Below are 21,659 nucleotides of genomic sequence, written 5' to 3'. Positions count from 1 at the left end.
ATGGACTTACAGACTGGCAGTGTGGCGTTCAGCCAAATAAACCAACATCCACCTCCATCTAACTGCCCAGTCCTTAGTACTACAAAAAATACTAGATGCTCCATTTTAAGTATCGAACCTAACTACACACACAGACTTACACACCTTTTTAGTAACATAGAAGTAATACCATATTACCTTGCTCATTATTACTTGTGACCTACTCCAAGGTAGTTGAAATGTACTATGTAATTTTAAAAAAAATCATTCGTAAACCCTTGTTTTCACACAACAGTTCATTTTGCTAAGCTTTTATTTTTATTTTACACGTTAAACCTTAATGAACTTTACTGAAGTATTGACTAATTATTACATTTATTTGTGATGTTTTTTTAATGAATGTCTTGATTATATGAAAACGGCGTACATTTCCTTTCCTTCGTGTTTGTATTTTTTCATCGGACGTTGGCTAGGGAGTAAAAGGCACTTGTATGAAAATGTAAGGAGCGATATCAATATCTCATATGGAATGCCGTAATGTATTCAAATTGTGCCAAGTTGCTTTTTAAAAATTTAAAGGAAGAAGGTTAAAGTGGCATAAGTCCAATGTTTGCCGAGCCGAACCTAGTAACTGTTCTCAACGTCTTGTAATTATATATTTACCAATTGAATTTTATGTATCGAGAAAGTTTTTTTTTGTTAATTTCTTTCGGCACTCGTAGTTTGAAATAAAGATGAGGAGAACGATAAACGCGTTAGACCTCGGCCTCATAAATTTTATAAGAGCTACGTCTTTTCCACCCGGCTATAAATTTGGAACGCACGCCTCATGTTTACTTCGGCGAAAAGGGAACGTCGTGCCTTTACGAATAGAAGCAGGATCGATTTTCTGGATGCCGGATAGAGACATTTCGCCCGTTTGAGCGATTCCCATGACTCGCTTGTATAATTGATTAATATAGGCGAGTCGGCTTCGTTCCTCGAAGGGCTTTCTATTAATAAACGTTTCCTTTTTCGGTGAATACGCGTTCGTATGATTTTTATTGACTGTGTATAACGTTATAAACATTTCTGTACTCTTTAACGAATCTCTAGTTTGCATTAATCGTTCTTTTAATCACTCAATTCTCTGACAAATGAAATTTGACCGGTCGATAACTTAAACCGTCAAGGAATTATCAATTATTTAACACAGACATAGAATTTTGACTTAATTAAGTACTAAGTAAGTTCTGTTCGGACTAACACGTGAGTGGTCAGATGGTTTAATCAAGCTGCTATAAATAAATAAAAGTGTTAGTGATTATTACCCTTTATGAGTAGTGAGAACGCTGATATATCCCTTCTAAAGAATTTAAAAACATGAAAATGTTGTACAAATTTTATAAGAAATTAATTAAGGTTTTCAGTTGAGATAAAAAAGTCAATGGCACGAGAGGGATTCGAACCCACGATCTTCGGCTAGATACGCCGCTGCTGTACCACTTGAGCTATCGTGACCTGATCCTCTCGGACACCAACTTCCCATCTCAACCAAACCTTTTTGAATTTTCCCTCCTTTTTGCCATTTTTCATATGTCGTGTAATCTATTTGATTCTCGGCGACAAATGAAATGGCCACGGAGAGCATTCATTTTGCTTATTACATTTTATTAGGTTTCGTGGTCCGCTTGACCAAATAAATTCTTTTCAATTAATTAAGGTTTTGGTTGAGATAAAAAAGTCAGTGTCACAAGAGTGGATCGAAGACACGATAGTTCAAGTGGTAGAGCAGCGGCGTATCTAGCCGAAGATCGTGGGTTCGAATCCCGCTCGTGCCATTGTCTTTTTTATCTCTACCAAAACCTTAATTAATCGTAAGATGTTGATTGGTCAAGCGAACCACGAAACTAGTGAGTTTTATGAGAAAACTAATTTCTTTTAAAATAATAATCAACAGCGAATACATTTTGTACAATTTTTGTTTTGTATTTGGCAGATTTTTTGACGATTTATTTTTTAGATTTATTTAGATTTTTGTTTGGCGTAAGTTTATGTATATGTATCGGGGGTGTGTAATATACTGCGCCCTTTTAAAGCTGTCGTATTATGTATAGCACATCGGTGAGTCCTATTTCATCGAGGAATTTGATTCAGTGGTTAAATTTTCTCTATGGTCACATTGTATGTGTAATCTTAACATGACCCCAAAACTGTTGGAGAAACGACATTCGGAAAAAGGCCAAAGGGCTTTTCATAACGCTGAAGATTGCTAGTTGTAAATATTGCCTAAGAGTACCAAAATACACTTCTCAAAAGTGATGGATAGGAATTTTTTAAAGTTTATTTTATTCGTACCTTGCACATATTCTATACTACAAATGTGATTACAAAAATGTTTTTTGACATGGTCACAACGCTAACACTAATGCGTTGCACTCGGAGTACTGATGCCTTAAGAAACCAGCCAAAGCTGGCATCGTGTGAGGGGCAAGGACGTAGATGCAGATGTATCAGTCGGAGTGTGTAGTATACTGCGCCCTTTAAGAGCTGTTCTGTGCATATAGCACATCGGTGAGTCCTATTTCATCGAGGAATTTGATTCAGTGGTTAAATTTCTTCTGTAGTCACATAGTATGTGTAATCTGAACACTGACATCGACCCCAAAACTGTTGGAGAAAAGACAGTAAGAAAGGAAATTCGGGAAAATACCAAAGGGCTTTTAATAACGCTGAAGATTGCCAGTTGTAAATATTGCCTAAGAGTACCAAAATACACTTTTCAAAAGTGAAGGATAGGAAGTTTTTTAAGATTATTTTATTTGTACCTTGCACATATTCTATACTACAAATGTGATCACAAAATGTTTTTTTTTTTTTTTTGACATGGTCACACACTAATGCGTTGCACTCGGAGTACTGATGCCGTGAGAAACCAGGCAAAGCTGGCATCGTGTGAGGGGCAAGGAGGTAGACGCAGATGTATTAGTCAGAGTGTGTATATATATAAGCTGTTGTATATATATGAGCTGTTCTGTGAATATAGCCCACCAGTGAAGCCTATTTTATCAAGGAATTTGATTAGTAGGCCCGGTGGTTAACTTTTTTCTACGGTCACTTACCGTAGAATCCCAAACCACTTGCTCCATAGGGCAAGTGTAGCACCACTGTTCGTTAATAGGTGTGTTGGTGTCTCCTCTGCTTCTTTGCAAAATTTGCATGTGCCATCTTAGGTTATACCAATCTTCTTTAAATGTCCGTTTAGTTTGCAGTATCCTGTTAAGAATCCTGTTAGGATTCGCTGTTTTTTCCTGCTCCCTTTGATACATTCTGTCACTTCTTTCCTTTCGAAATTTGTTAGGAGGTTCTTGGATTTTTTGTGTACAATGAGTGAGTTCCATAGTTGCCTCATTTTCTTTTTATCCTTCTGCCTGAGGTACCCATTTACAGGATGGATTCCTATGCCACAGAAGAAGACTAAGCTTATTGATGAGCTGATCAATTAATTTATTTTATTTCTTACAATTAATTAAGGTTTTTATTTGAGATAAAAAATTCAGCGTCACGAGCGGGATTCGAACACACGACCTTCGGCTAGATACGCCGCTTCTCGACCGCTTGAGCTATCGTGTGACTTCGATCCACTCGGGAACTAACTTCCCATCTCCTATCTCAACTAAAAACCTTAATTAATTGAAACATATTAATTGGTCAAGCGGATCAAACTAGTGAATTATTTCTAACGTAGAACAAATTTTAATCTTTTATTTTATAAAGGAAAATAAATTGGAAAGTATTATATAGATTTTTTTATTATTTATTATTAAAATAATAATTATGGGTCTGTAATATACAACAATTCATGAAAATCATTTCACTCTTAAGGTCAAAATTAAGTCTTTAAACACCCATCAGGAAATGAGCATCTCTTCTGCGGAACTTATAGGAATTCTAAAAGTTCTTGAGTCTTATCTATGAACATCAGGTAAGCGGTAAATCGATTATGGTCGTATCTGATTCGAAAACTCCTTGGAAAGCATAAAAAATCTCAATTTGAAATTTGGTGGAAAATATTTAGTACATTGGGTGGCAAACAAAGTATTGAAAAATAATGACAATAATATAAGTATTGGGTCCGGGGCCATTCCTGAATCACAGGAAATTCCACGGTTGTTCAAATTGCCAAAACAGGCTTTGCACGAGGGTAAAATACTTCAAGTCCCTATTCCCAGGATGAGATTATTAAGAAATGTCACAACATGATACCATACCTACAGACGAGAAGAAACCTTGATTCCATGGACTAGCCTGGACAAAAAGAGACTGTTCAATGACAAACAGGCTTAGGTCCGGTCATGGCATTTTCTTCATTGTACCTACATAAAATAAAACAACGAAACACTAATTTATCTGAAGCATACCATGTAGTTGAAGATATGGAACATATTATTATGAATTTTACGAAATATTTGGAAGAGAGAATTTGTTTTGACAGAATATATTCAATAAAGGCCATCGCAAAACCAATAAGTTACAAATCCTTACTTTTCCAAAAAGATGACCAATATACCCACATCTCGTAAAATTTATTATTTAATTTATATATTTACTGCCATATTTTACTAATAATCTAGATTGTTAGACATGTGAATGTGAGTTAAAACTCCACCTTTTAATTAATTTCTTTAACGATTATTACATTTTACTTTGTAATTTTTTACTTTCTCCAGTGTAGGGCTTATTTATTTATCTCTTTCTACAATGGATTCAATCATTAGTTGACAATAGGTTTCTTAACTTTGACACTCCAAACGCCCTTCGAAGCCGATCCGCAATCCGAGTGTCGGTTAAAATGATGTCCAATGGATAAAATACTGAGGTTTTCGTAAGACAAAGTGTATTGTGTTGTCGGTTTCGTTTGGGTCGAGCTAAGTCCTTGTCTCTGAGGACATTTCTATCTGGGCCTTGTGCCGACAAAGCCGGAGCCCGAGCTATGTCTCCAGCATTCCCTCCGGGCTCAACTTTTTCCAGAGTGAGAGGGAGGGAGACAGGCTGAATGTCTAATTGGCTCAAGAACATTCTACCGCGGCGCAACCGACTCCTTGAATAGTTTTGCAAATACCCCAAGGGGTTTTCTGCCTTTTTTCCCTTCCACCCCGGCCCCCTCCATCTTCCATCTACTCGGGAATCGTTCTGGGCAGTAAGCAGAGCTGTAATTCCATTTGTCCACCCTTGAGGTCTAAAACGTGTCTTTATTTTAATTGCGAGAGATCCACTAAAACTGGATTTAATTAAACATCGAAGAGATGTAAAACAAAAATATGTACACACAACGTGACCTGTGATGGTTCAACTATACGCATTTATATTTTTTAAGCATAGTAAATAACTCCATTAAATTCATTACATTTCGTGGTCCGATTGACCGAATAACGTTGTTCAATTAATTAATCTTTCTATAAGGTATTGGTTGAGATAAAAAAAGTCAGTGTCACGAGCGGGATTCGAACCCACGACCCTCGTCTAAATACGCCGCTGCTCTTCTAGCTATAGCTCAAGTGGTAGAACAGCAGCCGAGGGTCGTGGGTTCGAATCCCACTCGTGACACTGACTTTTTTTATCCCAACCAATGCCTTATATGAAGATTAATCAATTGAAAAATAGTAAATAACATTTAAAACCTTTAATTTCATTTTTATGCTTTGGAATATTTATGCTCCCGTTCACTCTAATAAATGTATTAAGTTTTTGTAATGTCATTTATTTCTTCTCTTCTTCTTCTTCTTCCAACAATCTATAAGGAACAATTTTCGCTCCAATGACATAATTGTTATGAAAGATTCGTCTTTTATTCAGCTCGTGCTGCTAATAGGGCATATCTGAACGACATGACCAAACGAGAGCCTAGGAAGCGTTTAACGGTCCATCTCTCGACTCGATCAAATAAACGTTAGGCCTACCAATATTCGGCTATTAATAATTTGGGCAGACATTCTCGCAGTTTCCGTCCGGTCAGAGGTCATCTTTAGTCTGTGACGCCTGTGTGCGATGCATTATCGCTTTATAATTATGTATTTCCGTTTTATGATTAATGTAAAAAATGTCAGATGTTTTTGATCGTAAAACGTTGATAGTACCTTCTGACCAAGAAACTAACAGTGAGAGAAAGACGGATCAACAACGGTTACGAAACTTCATCCAATCGAATAACACCCACGCAACAGAATTTCGCCAGTAATTTTCATTAATTTTATCTAACGTTTTTCTGTTGTATTTGTCTTTCTTCGAGTGACTTGCGAAGAGGGATTTTTCAATTGTGAATTAGTTTAATAATAAAACAGTCTTAGCGAAATAAAATCCATTAAATTCCAAAACTACGGGGGATAAATAAAAAACACATTCCTCACAGTGGTTATGTGTAAAGTGAAAGAAAACTTTGCCCCATTTAGGCATTAAATTGATGATTTCATGTGACGACACCCTGGGTAATAACGTAAATAAGTTATTATCGTCGAAGGCATTTACCAAAAGGTGGAATGTCCTCTGGCAAATGGAAAACAACACACTGACTAGTTTCTTAATTAATGACGATTATCTAAAAAAAGAACAAGAAACGTAACGGGGCTGTGTGAATTATTGCCCGGTAGCTGGGAGGTGATGGGAGAGACCTACTACAGTCTCACACTTATCTTGCTGGACCGCATCTGATAAAAGAGGTGACACCCTTTGGCCGACACCGGCCGCCCTCTCTCTCCGAGCTCTTTGTTTCCAGCCCATTGTGCACGTGTGTGTGGGTACTCGTGTGTGAGTGTCGTTCTTTATTTCTCCCGTATTATTTCGCGCGAAAAGGCAAATGCCAGCCGTGGGTCGTTCATCTCCTTTTCTCATTTTGTTTAAAGTTAAAAATCCGATCGTGGGCCGCAGCGTTGTAAAAATGTACCGCCGCCGTCTACGTGAACCGGTCATCTGACACCATACCAACTCGGTAGAAATGCGGTTGACCGAAGTGGTTTCATGTTTGACCACAGAAATATGCTTTTTCTCTGTTTCCATTCGAATGTCAACACGGACAAGGTTTTATCCGAAGTTTTTTTACCTTGGGATTCCATGATCGAACTAATTAATCGGCTTTGAGAATACGAAGCTGGCTAACTCCTCATTATATTAATTATAACGGTCACCCCTCGCATGTTTCTAATCATAGGAAAATAGCTATGAATCAAAATCATTACACCCAAAAATAAACCTTCAAATTTTCCATTTCCTTTTAGAGTAACGTAAAGAATATTTAACACGTACCTTATGGAATTGTAATGACAAAACAAGTCTCACTTAATTCTCTTATGCAAATTGAATCGAAAAAAAATGTTTTTATGTGATCATACATGAATAAAATATGAATTTCCAATGGTATTTCTTGTAGTATTTCTTACAGAAGCCCACGCTGTCTCTATAAAACTTAATAACTAACTTTAATTTTATTATAATAAGGCTCTTGTTAAAACCTTCCTTTTGCTATAATTATGCTTTCTATATTGGGTTTAAAGGTGTTGTCGCTGTTGCCTTGTTTAAAATAATAATTATACCATAAATTATAAAACAACTTCATGATGTATTACAAACCGACCGAGGAATCTTACTATTTTTTACCTTTTATATAGAATATTCGATCTAAAGTTAAGTAAATTCATTTCCTTTATTTATATTTTTACCATTAAATTAGACTAATATCTACACTGAGAAGCAAAAAAGTAGCCACTATTAATATTTTTAATTGCCTGTTAGATTTAGACAATCTTCCATTCTACATTCTCCAATATTTTCTTCGTTTTAGAGAATTAGAGGTAAATAAAACCGATAAAATCTATCATTTGTGTTTACAATCGGTTTTCGTAAATAAATCTTTGGATGGTAAATCTCTCCTTTGTTAGTTTTCTGCAAAGCTTCTAGCTTGCTAACGTTACGGTGGTTTGAATGTTAAAAGTTGTGCAATTTGTACGTTTTAAACTTGTTTGAGTGATGGTTTTAAGTGATACAGATTCGGCTAGAATTGTTGGGAGAAGAAGTCCAGCATGTTTTAACGTTCCCAGAACAACTGTCCGAAGGGTGTTCCATCTCTACCAAGATACTGGAGGTTACTCTAGAAGTCATGGATCAGGTCTTCATTCACGTCTCAATGAGATGGTTTTATTGATTCGAATGTACTCCTTAATCGACTTCTACCGCTGTTGAGATCACGCAACGACTTCAACAAGTTAGAAACGTTAATGTCAGCACTGTACGGCGAAGATGACACAGATGTATAAATTTCCCAATTGTGTTTACAATTGGATTTTGGAAATAAATCTTTGAATCAATGTCTTCTTTGATAGTTTTTCTTTGGTGGTGTTTTAAAATCTGCAAAGTTAAGTCAGGTTAAGCATGTAAGGCGAAGACTTTCAGAAGCTGGATTAGCTGCGAGAAGGACTGCCACTTGTGCAGAACTTCTGACAAGGAACAGAACAGCTCGGTTAAGTTTCCCAAGAAATCACATCAATTGGTCTGAATATTGGACTAAAATCTTGATTTCGGAGTCTTTACTCTTCAGTTTAATTTGAGGTCTTCTGACGGCCGAGAGAGGGTTTGGATAAGAACTAGAGAGCGATGTACCCCCGAAATATTTTTTCTACGGATAAGGTATGGAGGTGGTTGCTATGTTTTGGGCATGTTCTATTGAAGATCGCATAAGCTTGATCTTCATCAGTGGTTCCCTAATAGCTGCGCAATACTTTGAAGGTGTGTAATCAGATGTTGTTCCTTATATGTCACTAATTGGCGGCGGAGCTCCATTGTTTGGAGTGGCATCTAGTCCCGACTTAAACCTTATCGAACACCTTTGGGAGTTGTCAAAGGGGGTAAAAAGCACCCAGTGATGCCAGACAACCTGCAGGAATTAAGAATGGCGTTGTTGGAAAGTATGGATATATTCCACAGCACTACATTCAAATTATTTAACCACAAAATATTTTGACTGTAAAAACACGAATTGGTACCGTGATGGTTTCTAACTGCGAGAATGCCGTTCCATAGCAGGAATCAGAGACATTTCCTAATAAAAATCTGAGCACTTCTTCAATTTTATAAAAGGCGCTACCTAAACCTGAACTTCATACCTTACAAAATTTTAACGTTGACCATGATACCTTTATTGGATTTTTTTCTGTACAGATTTTAATTTAGTGAGTTTTTTTTATGAAATCCTGATTTCAAGTTTATTTTAGCTATTTTTCCCCCTTCTCTTACAAATGACAATTTTCGAGTAATTAGATTTAATTTCAAGTTATACCTTAATTTAAAAAGCCTAAGAGGACTGTGTCAATATAACATTATCAACAGCACAGATGTACTAATAGTTTGATTATGCTAAAATACCTCTGTGATGCCAATTTGTCCTCTGAATCATGAAGATATAACGCGAACAATAACTGACTGTGCAAAGTGAAAAATAATTGTTTTATTTAACCTCTTTTTTGACACTCATTTAGATTTCAAATTTTCCCTGTTAGTAATATATGCAATTACATCTCGATTTAATTAATGCTGTCAATATAAAACTATAGTTTCTTTTAGTAGGTAGAAATAGTAAACATCACTAACCGGCGTTCTTTAACAATTCAATTTTTATATTTTGTTTGATTATTAGAAGTTATTTGTGTTAACATTCCTCTCATTATTATTATTCAGAGATCGTGAGATGCGGTCTGGTGTGACGTAGGTTTCAGAAAAACATTTTCTTTATCGTGCCAACGTTTCGATCTTTATTGCAATCATCTTCAGGGCCTGGGATTTACAAACATTGTTTAAATTTAACAAATACATGTAGGATGTGTAAAAAAGTGAATTTATACAATACAAAATATATTTTTTATGTTCAATCATAGTTTGTAAATCCCAGGCCCTGAAGATGATCTCAATAAATATCGAAACGTACAGACACATCTCATTATTATATAATATTATATTTGTTCTAGTATGTTTTAATTATGATGCTTGATGTATAAATTATATAAGTATTTTATTTCTGTTTAAATGAGTTAGACAAAAATGAACTCTGAAAAATTTCGTTTATCTTTTGGTCTTTTCTTTAACCTTTACTTTTCTCCCAAGCCTCTAATGTTGTGCCGACTCATTCTTCGCAATTAAGAGTTACAAGTTTTTTTCACGTAACGGCGGAATTAGTCTAATTTAACATGAAGGCTTTGAAAAAGATGATTAATGACATTTATCATCGCCATTGTTGTAATTGTGGAAACGAATAATCTGTGATTAATGTGTTTTTGACACGGCTGTTGAACAGATTAGCGGCCTCATCGAACAGGAAAAATTTCCTTTCGATTAGTTTTCGCACGGAACCGTTTTGACAAATTCCAACATCATCAGGAAGGCAGACGGCTGAAGACGACATAAAAAGTTGTTTGGCTTTGTCTCCCCGGCTGAGACATAAATCCCGGCGCCTCCGGTGTATTTATTCCATTCCTTGTCTAGAGGTTTGTAAACAAGGAATTAATTTGAGATTTACTGACCATCAATCCTTTACATCGGCCGTTCTCAACCCCCTTTCGTGTTAATTTAACATTTTATGAAGCGGCATATCGAATATGTGCATTGGAAAGGGCGGTGAAGTGGGGCGAGCGTATTTATCAATATTTCATCGGCCTATTCCACGGTAATTACACTGATGACTCAATTTTTAAGATTTTCTGTCGTGGGCCCCCGTAGAAAATATTCATATGGGCCTCTGAATAATTACTTTGATTTCATGAGGAGCACGACGAGTCTTTATTGTAAATAACGCAAATAAAACTGGCCGAGCCTTTTATTAATTGTTATTTCTTTGTCTCTGTTACTAGGTCAAGATTTGGTTCCAAAACAGGCGGAGCAAATACAAAAAAATGATGAAGGCGGCGCAGCAAGGAGGAGGCGGCAATGCTGGAGGAGCAGGAGGCGGAGCGCCGCATATGCTTGGAAATCCTCCGCACACCCCGGGAATGCAAGGACCAAGCAGTCCACAACCGCCAGGAGGTACGGAAATTAACAGTTAGTGCACATTTATTACAATTACTTTTTCTTTGAATCATTTCACTGAACCTTCAAGTAAAAGCGATGTTTGAAAATATAGTTTGTACAATTTCTATTAAATATTTACAATGTGGATTATTCAATTTGCATATTAATATTTTCCAATGATATATATGATGATGTATATGATTATTTTATAATTAATTACATAATATTTTAACGGGGTTCGCACAGCAGAGGTCAACTAACCCATGGTGTTTCGGTGTTTTTGAAAAAAAAAGTTACAATTTTTGGTAAGAATTTAGAGCCGCTGAACAAATAATTCATTTCTCGAAATTGTCAATATTAAGATAATCGAACCCCCAGCCATCTAATATTTTATTGTGGATTAAAGCTCACCAATTCTGAAATGAACGAAATATACATTTTAGCTGAAATCTGTTTTCATCTTTGAAACTCATAAAACTTAAAAAAATTAAAAGGCATTTTCTTAAAAAAAGGAAAAAATCTCATTACTATAGCTCCAAAGTTATCGTAATATCTCCAAAATGTAATACATATTACTTGTATCTGTAAAAACTTGCACCTAAAGACTTAAACAGGCTTAACAAATGACAATAAAAAAAGGGGAAAGCAAACCATAACTAATTTCATGAGTCAGTACTGTCCTTAATACCATAATAAAGATCCTTAAGAGTAATGTGCAATAATATAAATACAATGAAAGTACAAATCTTATATTTTATTCCAAACCGAAGGAAATATCGCATGAACTTAAATGGTCTTGCTTGTCCCGTAACATTGCTTCTTTTATATAAAAAACAAAAACATTTGTTTATTTACTAAATCATTTGTCTTGTTTGAGGACACTTTCCGTAAATGTGATCTAGCGTAGAGCATATCGAATAAATATATTTTTCTGAACAAATTCTAGCATTTTTCAGTCAAATGAAACTTTTTTTCAATCAAATGAAACTTTTTTTCAATCAAATGACACTTTTTTTCAATCAAATGAAACCATTTTACAATCAAATGAAACCTTTTTTCAATCAAACGAAACCTTTTTTCAATCAAATGAAACCTTTTTTCAATCAAATGAAACCTTTTTTCAATCAAATGAAACCTATTTACAACCAAATGAAACTTTTTTTTCAATCAAATGAAACTTTTTTTCAATCAAATGAAACCATTTTACAATCAAATGAAACCTTTTTTCAAGCAAATGAAACCTAAAACCTAATGATAATAATTAGATAGAGGAATAAATAAATGACATTATTAGTACTAACAATAATTTTTATGATGATTGAATATTAATATTATAATAATTGAATCGTAAAGCTTAGGTACAAGAACGTTTCTTGTGAAGATCCGTATTCATCAAACTTTTCTACATCCACAAAAGTGTTTTTGAGCGAGGAAAACTTTCTGTGATAGAAATTATGAATGATGGAGTGGGTTGGAGTTCAATCATCATAAAAATTATTGTTAGTCCTAAGTCATTTATTTATTCCTCTACATAATTATCATCATTAGGTTTTAGGTTTCATTTGCTTGAAAAAAGGTTTCATTTGCTTGAAAAACGGTTTCATTTGATTGAAAAACGGTTTCATTTGATTGAAAAAAAGTTTCATTTGCTTGAAAAAAAGTTTAATTTGATTGAAAAAAGGTTTCATTTGATTGAAAAACGGTTTCATTTGATTGAAAAAAAGTTTCATTTGATTGAAAAAAGGTTTCATTTGATTGAAAAACAGTTTCATTTGATTGAAAAAAAGGTTCATTTGGTTGAAAAAAAAGTTTAATTTAATTGAAAAAAGGTTTCATTTGATTGAAAAAAGTTTCATTTGATTGGAAAAAGGTTTCATTTGATTGAAAAAAAAGTTTCATTTGGTTGAAAAAAAGTTTCATTTGATTGGAAAAACGTTTCATTTGGTTGAAAAAAAGTTTCATTTGATTGGAAAAACGTTTCATTTTATTGAAAAAAAAGTTTCATTTGATTAAAAAAAAAGGTTTCATTTGATTGAAAAAAGTTTCATTTGATTGAAGAAAGTTTCATTTGGATAAAAAAAGTTTCATTTGACTGAAAAATGCTATATTCATTTATGTCAACCACACGCATTATTATTTATGTGTTAATTGACAAAATTAACATAAATTAATGTAATTAACTAATGTTAAACTACTTTAACATTGGTTGGGGGTTTTGATCGGTTTAAGATGCCTGGTTAGGTGTTCGATGTCGTAAAGGCACAGCGATAAAAAAAACCTCTTCTTTTATAAAAAATGTATAAAATCAATCAAATCAGGCAAACAATTTTCTTCTTGTTACTATTCAAAACATGATACTTACACTTTTAATCCTCGACTAAACGTCATTAACATGAACATTGAATTTCGTTAAAATATATTTCGAATCTTCGGAGAAACGTTTGTTTCTATCGTTTTATTTTCGATTATTGTTGATGGATAAGAAGGTAAATTAACAAGGAGAGAATTGTGAGATTTGTTTTTGTGGTTCGGTGACGAAATTATAGTTCGATCGTTTCCAATCATCCCGGTTTTGGCCCGTCGGTCGCGTTTTGGCATTCATCTGGCATACCAAAACAGCGAGGATAGGTAAACCAGGATGATCGTGTACGAATGACCTATAATTGAAATCTAGTTGATGGCCTAAAGGGGATAGTTACCTGCTAGTTAGCTGGAAATCTTCATTTTTGATCTTCCAGGGCAGTTGAATACCCCCGTTGATATGCTATTTTGAAACTGTTGATGGCTCACCACCAGGTTTTCATGATGAGCTCTGAATTTGTTAGTGTATAAAATAAATAGGCATTCAGACTAGTCTGTTGGTTGTCTGTTTGTTTGATGACGAATGATACATTTTATTTTTGCAGGTGGTAACGGAGGTTCGTCGAGCGGGAGCCAGCACTCGCCGGGTGGTTATCTAGGGGGCCACGTGGGGAATACGCCCACTCCTAGTTCAACCCCCGTTTCTGACATGTCGCCCCAACCCCCTCATGGTGGATCGCCCCCTGGACCATGGGAAATGAAACCAAACCTTCCACCCCCTCACCACCATCACCACCCCGCCAGCTACATGCCGCAGTATTCATGGTACCAGACAACGGAACCGAATCCTGGGCTCCTGACGTGAGTTTGTTTTTCTGCCGATTTTTAATATTCTAATATTTAGCATTTATTCATTGAACGAATTGAATGGATTGTTGTTTTATTCGGGCTGTAATTACGTATTCTAGTATGTGTAATAACATTGACAGATGAAAGGAAACCTTGTTCGAGGATTTTCTCTGGAAAACTCGAAGGCTTTCCTTTTGCCTTCAGTTACCATTCGTGCACAAGGTCGTGGTTTTCTTCTGTTGTGCACGTTGTTCCGCAAACATCGTTCTCTTTTTCGTTTCCATTTTTGTTCAAAGCGGTTTCTTTGTATGTCCAGATGTCGCGGTTTTCGTCAGAGATCGCAAATGACCGGCTGATCACATTTTTACTCTATCGTTCAAACCCCCGAGAGAAGACCTAGATAAAAAAAATTATAATGTTAGTATGCATCTTAATACTTTACACATTAAATACTTTTATTTATATACTTTTAAGTTAATTTTTATAAAAGTTTAAAATATATAAAATACTTGGAGCTTAAGACTCATTTCTGTGTAAATAACGTAAATTAATCGGAAGAAGGTATTAATTAGAATTGATTTCCGTTTTGGAGAAAGGGTTCGTGATTGACCGTAAATTATTGAAAAACTTTCTTTCATATTCTATTTTCTCAGTTTTTATCTATAATATCAACATTGTGTCACTAACTTCTACAAATAACAAAATTGTTTACATTGCAATAAATTTAACTGTAATCGCACACATTTTTATGTCACAATTATTCATAAAACATCAATAATAAGTATAAATGAAGGGTAGTTTTTTTTTAATGCGATTGAATGAATGATCGATCATAGCAGTTGTAAGACTGCCGGATGTTCAATAAAGATTAATTATTTTTCTCATACTGTGATTATGTCGTTAGATGCGTTTTTAAAAAAGTTTATCATTTTAAATCACGTTCAACTATTTCACTTTCACCTAATCGGTCAGAATTTTCATATACATACAATTGGCATAAACGTTAGTGAAAACCCATTTATGTTTAGAGGTCTAATTGATCGAATTACTTATTTCAATTTATTATTCTTTTTACGTAAAGTCTTGGTTGATATGAAAAAGTGTCACGAGCGGGATTCGAACTCAAGACCTTCTGCTGGGTCAAAAATTAGTAAATGAACTCTAATAAAATAAACATTTCTATAAATTCTTATCTATGGAAACATCTATATTTACAATTAACTGGAATATTTTTAAAAAATTTTCTTATTTACCTAATATTCGACTGTAGATGGCATGAATTCCTTTCTAAAGAATTTCACTAACCATCTTGAAAAATACATCTTATATCTAATTAATTAATCTTTTTATGTAAGGTATTGGCTGAAATGAAAAAATTAGTGCCACGAGTGGGATTCGAACCCATAAGCTATCGTGACTTCGAGACTTAATCAGTCACGTTAAATGTAAACATTGTTTGTAAATCCCAGGCCCTGAAGATGATCTCAATAAAGATCGAAACGTTGGCCCGATAAAGAAAATGTTTTTCTGAAACCTACATCACACCAGGCCGCATCTCACGATTTCGGAATAAGTAGTCACGTAGCTCAAGTGATTAGAGCAGCGGCGTATTGAGCCAAAGGTCGTGGGTTCGAATCCCGCACATGACACTAATTTTTTCATCTTAGCCGAGACTTTACGTAAAACGACTAATTAATTTAAGTTAGTGAAAACGATTTAAAAATTTACACTTTTTTGCACAGATATGTTTCAAATGGTATGTTAGAGATTATCAATTCTATATGATATGTGAAAATTGGTTATTTTATCGATAAACTAATATTATAGACTAAACATACACTGAGAAGAATCCAATCAAGTGAAAATACACGAACACCAATGACCAGACGGTACATGACTTTTTTGATTTCTCGTTGAAAACAGTGTCACGAGCGGATTCGAATCCAGCCGAAGGTCGTGAGTTCGAATCCCGCTCGTGACACTAATTTTTTCATCTTAGCCGAGACTTTTCTTTAAAAAATATAATTAATTCAATTAGTGAAAACGATTTAAAAATCTGCGCTTTTTGCACAGATATGTTTCAAGGGGTATGTTAGAGATTATCAGTTCCAGGTGATATGTGAAAATTGGTTATTTTATCGATAAACTAATAGAATAGTCCAAACATACACTGTTGGTTCCGGGAGTCAAAATACACGATCTCCAATGACTGGACGGTACATGACTTTTTTAAATTCTCGTTGAAATCAGTCATAATACCATTCTAGAAGTAGTTTTTGGAGCGTAATGAATAACAGCGAATAAAATAATCGTAATAAAAAAAGCTAACTCCCAGGTGGGGGGAAGGATTTGAACAATCTCCACGACATGAAGACACTTCGGCCACTCCCCTCTGGTCACGCAATCTTTGAAATGATCCGGACTGAATAAAAGGTGCTCTCGAGCAGAGAAAAAAATAAATAAAAAGAAGGAGAAAAAGTTCTCCAGGGGGGAAAGATACAAGAAAAAAGACGGATGAAAGAACCGGCATGAGGAACACGCAATATCTCATGTAAAACGGGCGGACACGAGAACTCGAGTTAGCATATTATATAAATTTGAATCTTTTCAGATACAAATGAGAGTTCAATTTTATTCTCTTAAACCGTATGTATCGAATATTTCATTTTCAATAATTTCACTAAAACCGGCTTATTATTTTTTAATTGATTAAACTTAATAAGTCGGGTTAAGTAGCCTTTAACTGGGCAAAAATTGATAGAGGGCGTATTTTATTTTTCATTACGCTACAACACGTCCTATTCAAAATTTGACGATTTTCTGTACTTTATTAACATTTTCTAAATGGATTTAAACATCCGTCGTTTTTACAATCTTACTACAAAATGATTATTCGAAAATCGTGAGATGCGGTCTGGTGTGATGTAGCCCTTCAAAAAAACATTTTCTTTACCGTGCCAACGTTTCGATCTTTATTGAGATCATCTTCAGGGCCTGGGATTTACAAACATCGTTTAAATTTAACAAATACATGTAGGATGTGGAAAAAAGTGAATTTATACAATGCAAAAAATTTCACTTTTTTCCACATCCTACATGTATTTGTTACATTTAAACAATGTTTGTAAATCCCAGGCCCTGAAGATGATCTCAATAAAGATCGAAACGTTGGCACGATAAAGAAAATGTTTTTCTGAAACCAACGTCCAGACCGCATCTCACGATTTCCGAATAATCATCGATTAACGGTCACTAATCACCACACCTTACTACAAAAGTGCTAGATCTACAAAACTAAATGTAATTTTTTGTACAATAGTTTATTTGCCATGTTAAGTGTTTAAAACGAAAAGGGCGCCTATTTAATTATTCGGCATGCCATTTAGATTAACGTGAGATTTTGACATCGTACCATTACACTTCTTTTTCATGCTTCAGTTATTTCCAACCTACCTTTTATTCAGTTGTTTTTTCTCATCGGCTAGACAGAAGTTTGTTATTTCGCATACATTAATAAATAAAGCAGGGGGAACAGATCCATATGCAATTTTTCTTTTTTATTATATAAAAAATGATATAGAAAATAATTTCTGATTGGCGTAAATTTTAAAAATGAACTCTGGTTTTATAAAGATTACTTGGGCGTAATTTTATTTTTTTAGATGATAAACTATTATTTTTAATATGTAGTCAGCTTGTTAAATTAATATAATAATAATATTAATGTGGGAAGTTTTGGGTCCGATAAACCGCTTAGGTTATCTGCGAGTTTTTACTTCTTTTTCTGGTTTTCACGCTTATTTTTCTGCCTGCAGCCACTTGAGCTCTTTACTGTCTCTCAGCTTTTGTATGAACAATAAGTCGATTTTCTGAAATTGTTTGCATTCGTACCTCATCTTGTCAACTACAGGATATAAAACATATATACGTCACCACAAACTTAGAAGTCGTTCAAATTCAGTCTCCCGGAGTACTTCATTCATCGGGGCGGGGGTTGGGCCCACTTCCATTCTCGCTAATAACTTACTTTTACTCTGTAGACGTTACACACCACAAGGTAATCTGTATTCCTCGAGGGGCGGGGTTAAACAATCTATCCTTTCACGCTAATAATTACATTCATTTCCATAAATTTACATAAATACAANGTATCCGAGTGGATTGAGGTCACGATAGCTCAAGTGGTAGAGCAGCGGCGTATCTAGCCGAAGGTCGTGGGTTCGAATCCCGCTCGTGACACTGACTGTTTTTGCCTCAACTAAAAACCTTAATTAATTTTGCTACAAATCTTTATATAAGGCATTGGTTGAGATTACAAAGTCAGTGTCACGAGCGGGATTCGAACCAGAACCTTCGGCTAGATCGGACACGAACTTCCCATCTCAACCCCACTTTTCGAATTTTCCCTCCTTTTTGCCATTTTTCAACCAATGCCTTCTATAAAGATTAATTAATTGAAAAACGTTATTCGGTCAATCGGACCACGAACTCTGATGGATTTGCTATAAATGTGAACATTTTGACGCAATCACATTAAATATTATCAGGCTTTTTGTAAACCCAGTATTTCTCTGTTAATAATCCTGAAAACTTAATATATTAATACTTGATAGAGCAAGCATTAATAGCAATGTTGAACGGTTTGTCGTGTAATGACCGGAGGAAACGCAGATGAAATCTGATTGGATATGATTTAATTTTGTCAGAGAACTATTTGCGCTCATAAGCGCCCCTAGAACTACGTTTAAAATGAGCTTTCGCTCTCCATAATTTATAATTCTATTAATATTACTGCCCTCTGATTATGTGTTCGATGTGTATGTTGCATAATTTTTGAAAATTTAACGAATAATCTACTTAAAAACTAAATCTATCGTTTAATCGCTCGGATAAAAGAGATTGCAAAAGGTGGTCCCTTAACGTAGAATAATAAGCGTTATAGATTATCAATAAAACCTATTAACGATTTGAATGTATGTTTCAGGGTGTGGCCAACTGTCTAACGAAAAAGGCTCCTGGGTTACCTAGACGGAGGATGCGAGATGTAGCGACCAAATATATCGAAACATTCCACATTTGGACATATCGCCTTATGAAGGAATATCTTTGATTATTAAAGCACGCTGATCTGATGGTTGTGTTAAACAGTGTTACCTACAAGGAACGTTGATGTGTCGTTGTGTACAAATATCATGTCCTAAATCTTAATATGAGCTAAATGGACCTTTGGACTACTACCCTCCCACATTTCCGGTTCGTTCTTTTAGTGTTATATTATTTTGCGAGTGATGTGTACATGGATGTAACCTATATAAATATAAATAGACAATCTTATTGTATTATAAATTGCGTATAGGTTTATATATAAATATATATATATATAATTGAATAAAACACAGATATGTATGTAGATTTTGATTCCTTGTTTTTGTTTTATTTTTAATTTTTTATATGCGCTCTGCTGTTTTGTAAATGTATAAATAGTCTGTGTTCAAATAATGTCGAGGAGGTAGAGCGCATACGATGCTATGCAATTTTTTAGTTTTTAATTGGAGGTCAGTTAGCAATTGGCAATCAGGGTCTTAAGTTTATTATCTTACAAAGCGACTCGATCTGATGGCGAACTGAACGAATATTCGATCCGACCTGTGTACAATGATTAGTGTAGTGATATTTTTATATAATCGAAGATCTCAATTATCAGAACTTTATAAAGTTTGGTCAAGTTTACGTTTTGTAGTTGGGAAAATTGCAATTGCCGCGTAACGTATTTATTTTATTTATTCACAGCCGTGGCAAAGCGATTGTTAGTAAATTAAAAGATGATTCGATGCAATAATTTTAGTTTCGTGGTAAAGGAATCCCATTTTGTTCTTCTCCTAGTTATTCACATTAGATATTTATTTAATACGGGTGCTTTATTTTTCTATAAAGAAAATTATCTTATGGGACTATTGTTTTATTTTCTTTTGGATGGCCCCGAGTTGACAATGGTGGCAGGAGAGAGTAATTCGGCCGTTTATCGAACCGGCGGACCATCTCTCTCTCTCGCTCACTCTCTTTATAAATATTTTATTTCCAAGTGAGATCGATCCAAAACGCGGTCACGTCACCCGTAGATTCGCGTGAGTCACGGACCGATTTCTAGAACCGAGTCCTTCGTGGGGTTTGATGCTGTCCACTGGAAATATTTTATTGACACCCCTCGACAACCCGGCCGGCAATGTTTTATGTCGCAACGTGTTGCTCCCCCCACGGAGAGCTGGATTACACGGTAAATATTAAACGATAAATCATCCGACAATTTTTATCCCTCACGTATTTGTTCAGTCGTAGTTGACAGATTGCCGGTAACTCTATTTCGACCATCAGTTCGACTTGCGAGACGGACTTTAGTTTTTAGCTCCAAGTATCAGACTTCAGAGTGATAACAGACAAATTATTTTTTAAAAATTGTTAGTATTTAGTGTTATTTTTCCTCCTCCTCAAAGGAAAATTTCAGTTTACAATTTGTAAATATAAAACATTATAAAGAACTAAAAAAATTGAAGTAGTAGAAAATAAAAATGGTATACGAGTCAGTGTATAGATAATTATATACAATTGTATTTTTTATTTTATTTTGTATTTCACATATCCTTTCTTCCCTATTTCCTCCCAGATATTTTGACAAAATTAAATTTTATTGTGGAAATTTATTACAAGATTTATCATTGTGACATTTAGCTTTATCTTACTGGCGAAATGCGGACAAATCTCTGTCAGTGCAAGCAACGGCAGACGGAGATGATTGGAAACGACCAAATTCGTCAATATTTCCATTTATTTCACACATTTAATCATCAATATTATAAAGTTAATTTTTCAAAGAGAAAAAGAAGAGTTTTGTCATTTTTTGGACGTTTTACTTAAAATCAAACAGTTAAACATCGTATAAAACATGCTTTTGTCTCGCCAGTTTAAATTTATTTATGATGTGATACCATGTAGGCATACTTCAACCTCTTTAACGTGAAGAATCGCAGAAAAATATTAATTATGAAAGAAAATCAAATATAAAAATAACACGCTGATGGACAAAATAAACGCAACGCCCTTAAATTTTAATGTAGCCCTATTCATATTTTGCATACCAAAAATAGGTTTGGTTGTAAAAAAACAATTTAAAAATAATAAAATTAAAAAAAATGTTCTTTTTTAATACGGAATATTTCCGCCTCTGGTCATCTTGTCCGTTAAACTTCCCATTCCTTGGAAAAGATTTCTGATAAAATCCTGTGGAATTTTTTCCCATTCATCAAGAACGGCCGTTTCCAACTCTTCTAAGGTTTTAGGGCCTGTGTTTCACCTCGTGCTTAAGTTGGTCTCAAATCTGGATTGCGAGCTGGCCACACACCAAGCACTCAATTCCAACCTCATTCAAGTAGTCAAGGTTTAAAAATAAGAATAACCTCGAATGAAATCAACGAAGGAAAAAGATTAACGGAGAGCGATCTTTAGATGTA

General features: G+C 34.7%; 1 protein-coding gene across 3 annotated transcripts in view; it reads left to right on the top strand.

Moving 5' to 3' along the window:
- Positions 1–20,661, top strand: part of LOC106664603 (homeotic protein distal-less) — a 75,655-nt gene extending 54,994 nt beyond the window's left edge. Inside the window, exons 3-5 of one of the 3 annotated variants that reach the window (XM_014390485.2) lie at positions 10,848–11,034; positions 13,911–14,166; positions 19,139–20,661. In XM_014390485.2, coding sequence (XP_014245971.1) covers positions 10,848–11,034; positions 13,911–14,166; positions 19,139–19,157 — 462 coding nt within the window. In that variant the 3' untranslated portion in view covers positions 19,158–20,661. Of the gene's footprint in view, positions 1–10,847; positions 11,035–13,910; positions 14,171–19,138 lie in introns of those variants that run through there. The other 2 variants (XM_014390486.2, XM_014390487.2) reach the window with 2 other exon arrangements.
- The last annotated feature ends 998 nt before the right edge of the window (positions 20,662–21,659 follow it).

The sequence above is a fragment of the Cimex lectularius genome, unplaced genomic scaffold (assembly GCF_000648675.2).
Source record: "Cimex lectularius strain Harlan isolate CLEC.00 unplaced genomic scaffold, Clec_2.1 scaffold112, whole genome shotgun sequence".
NCBI classification, from domain to species: Eukaryota; Metazoa; Arthropoda; class Insecta; order Hemiptera; family Cimicidae; genus Cimex; species Cimex lectularius.
This window is presented reverse-complemented; position numbering and strand designations above follow the sequence as displayed.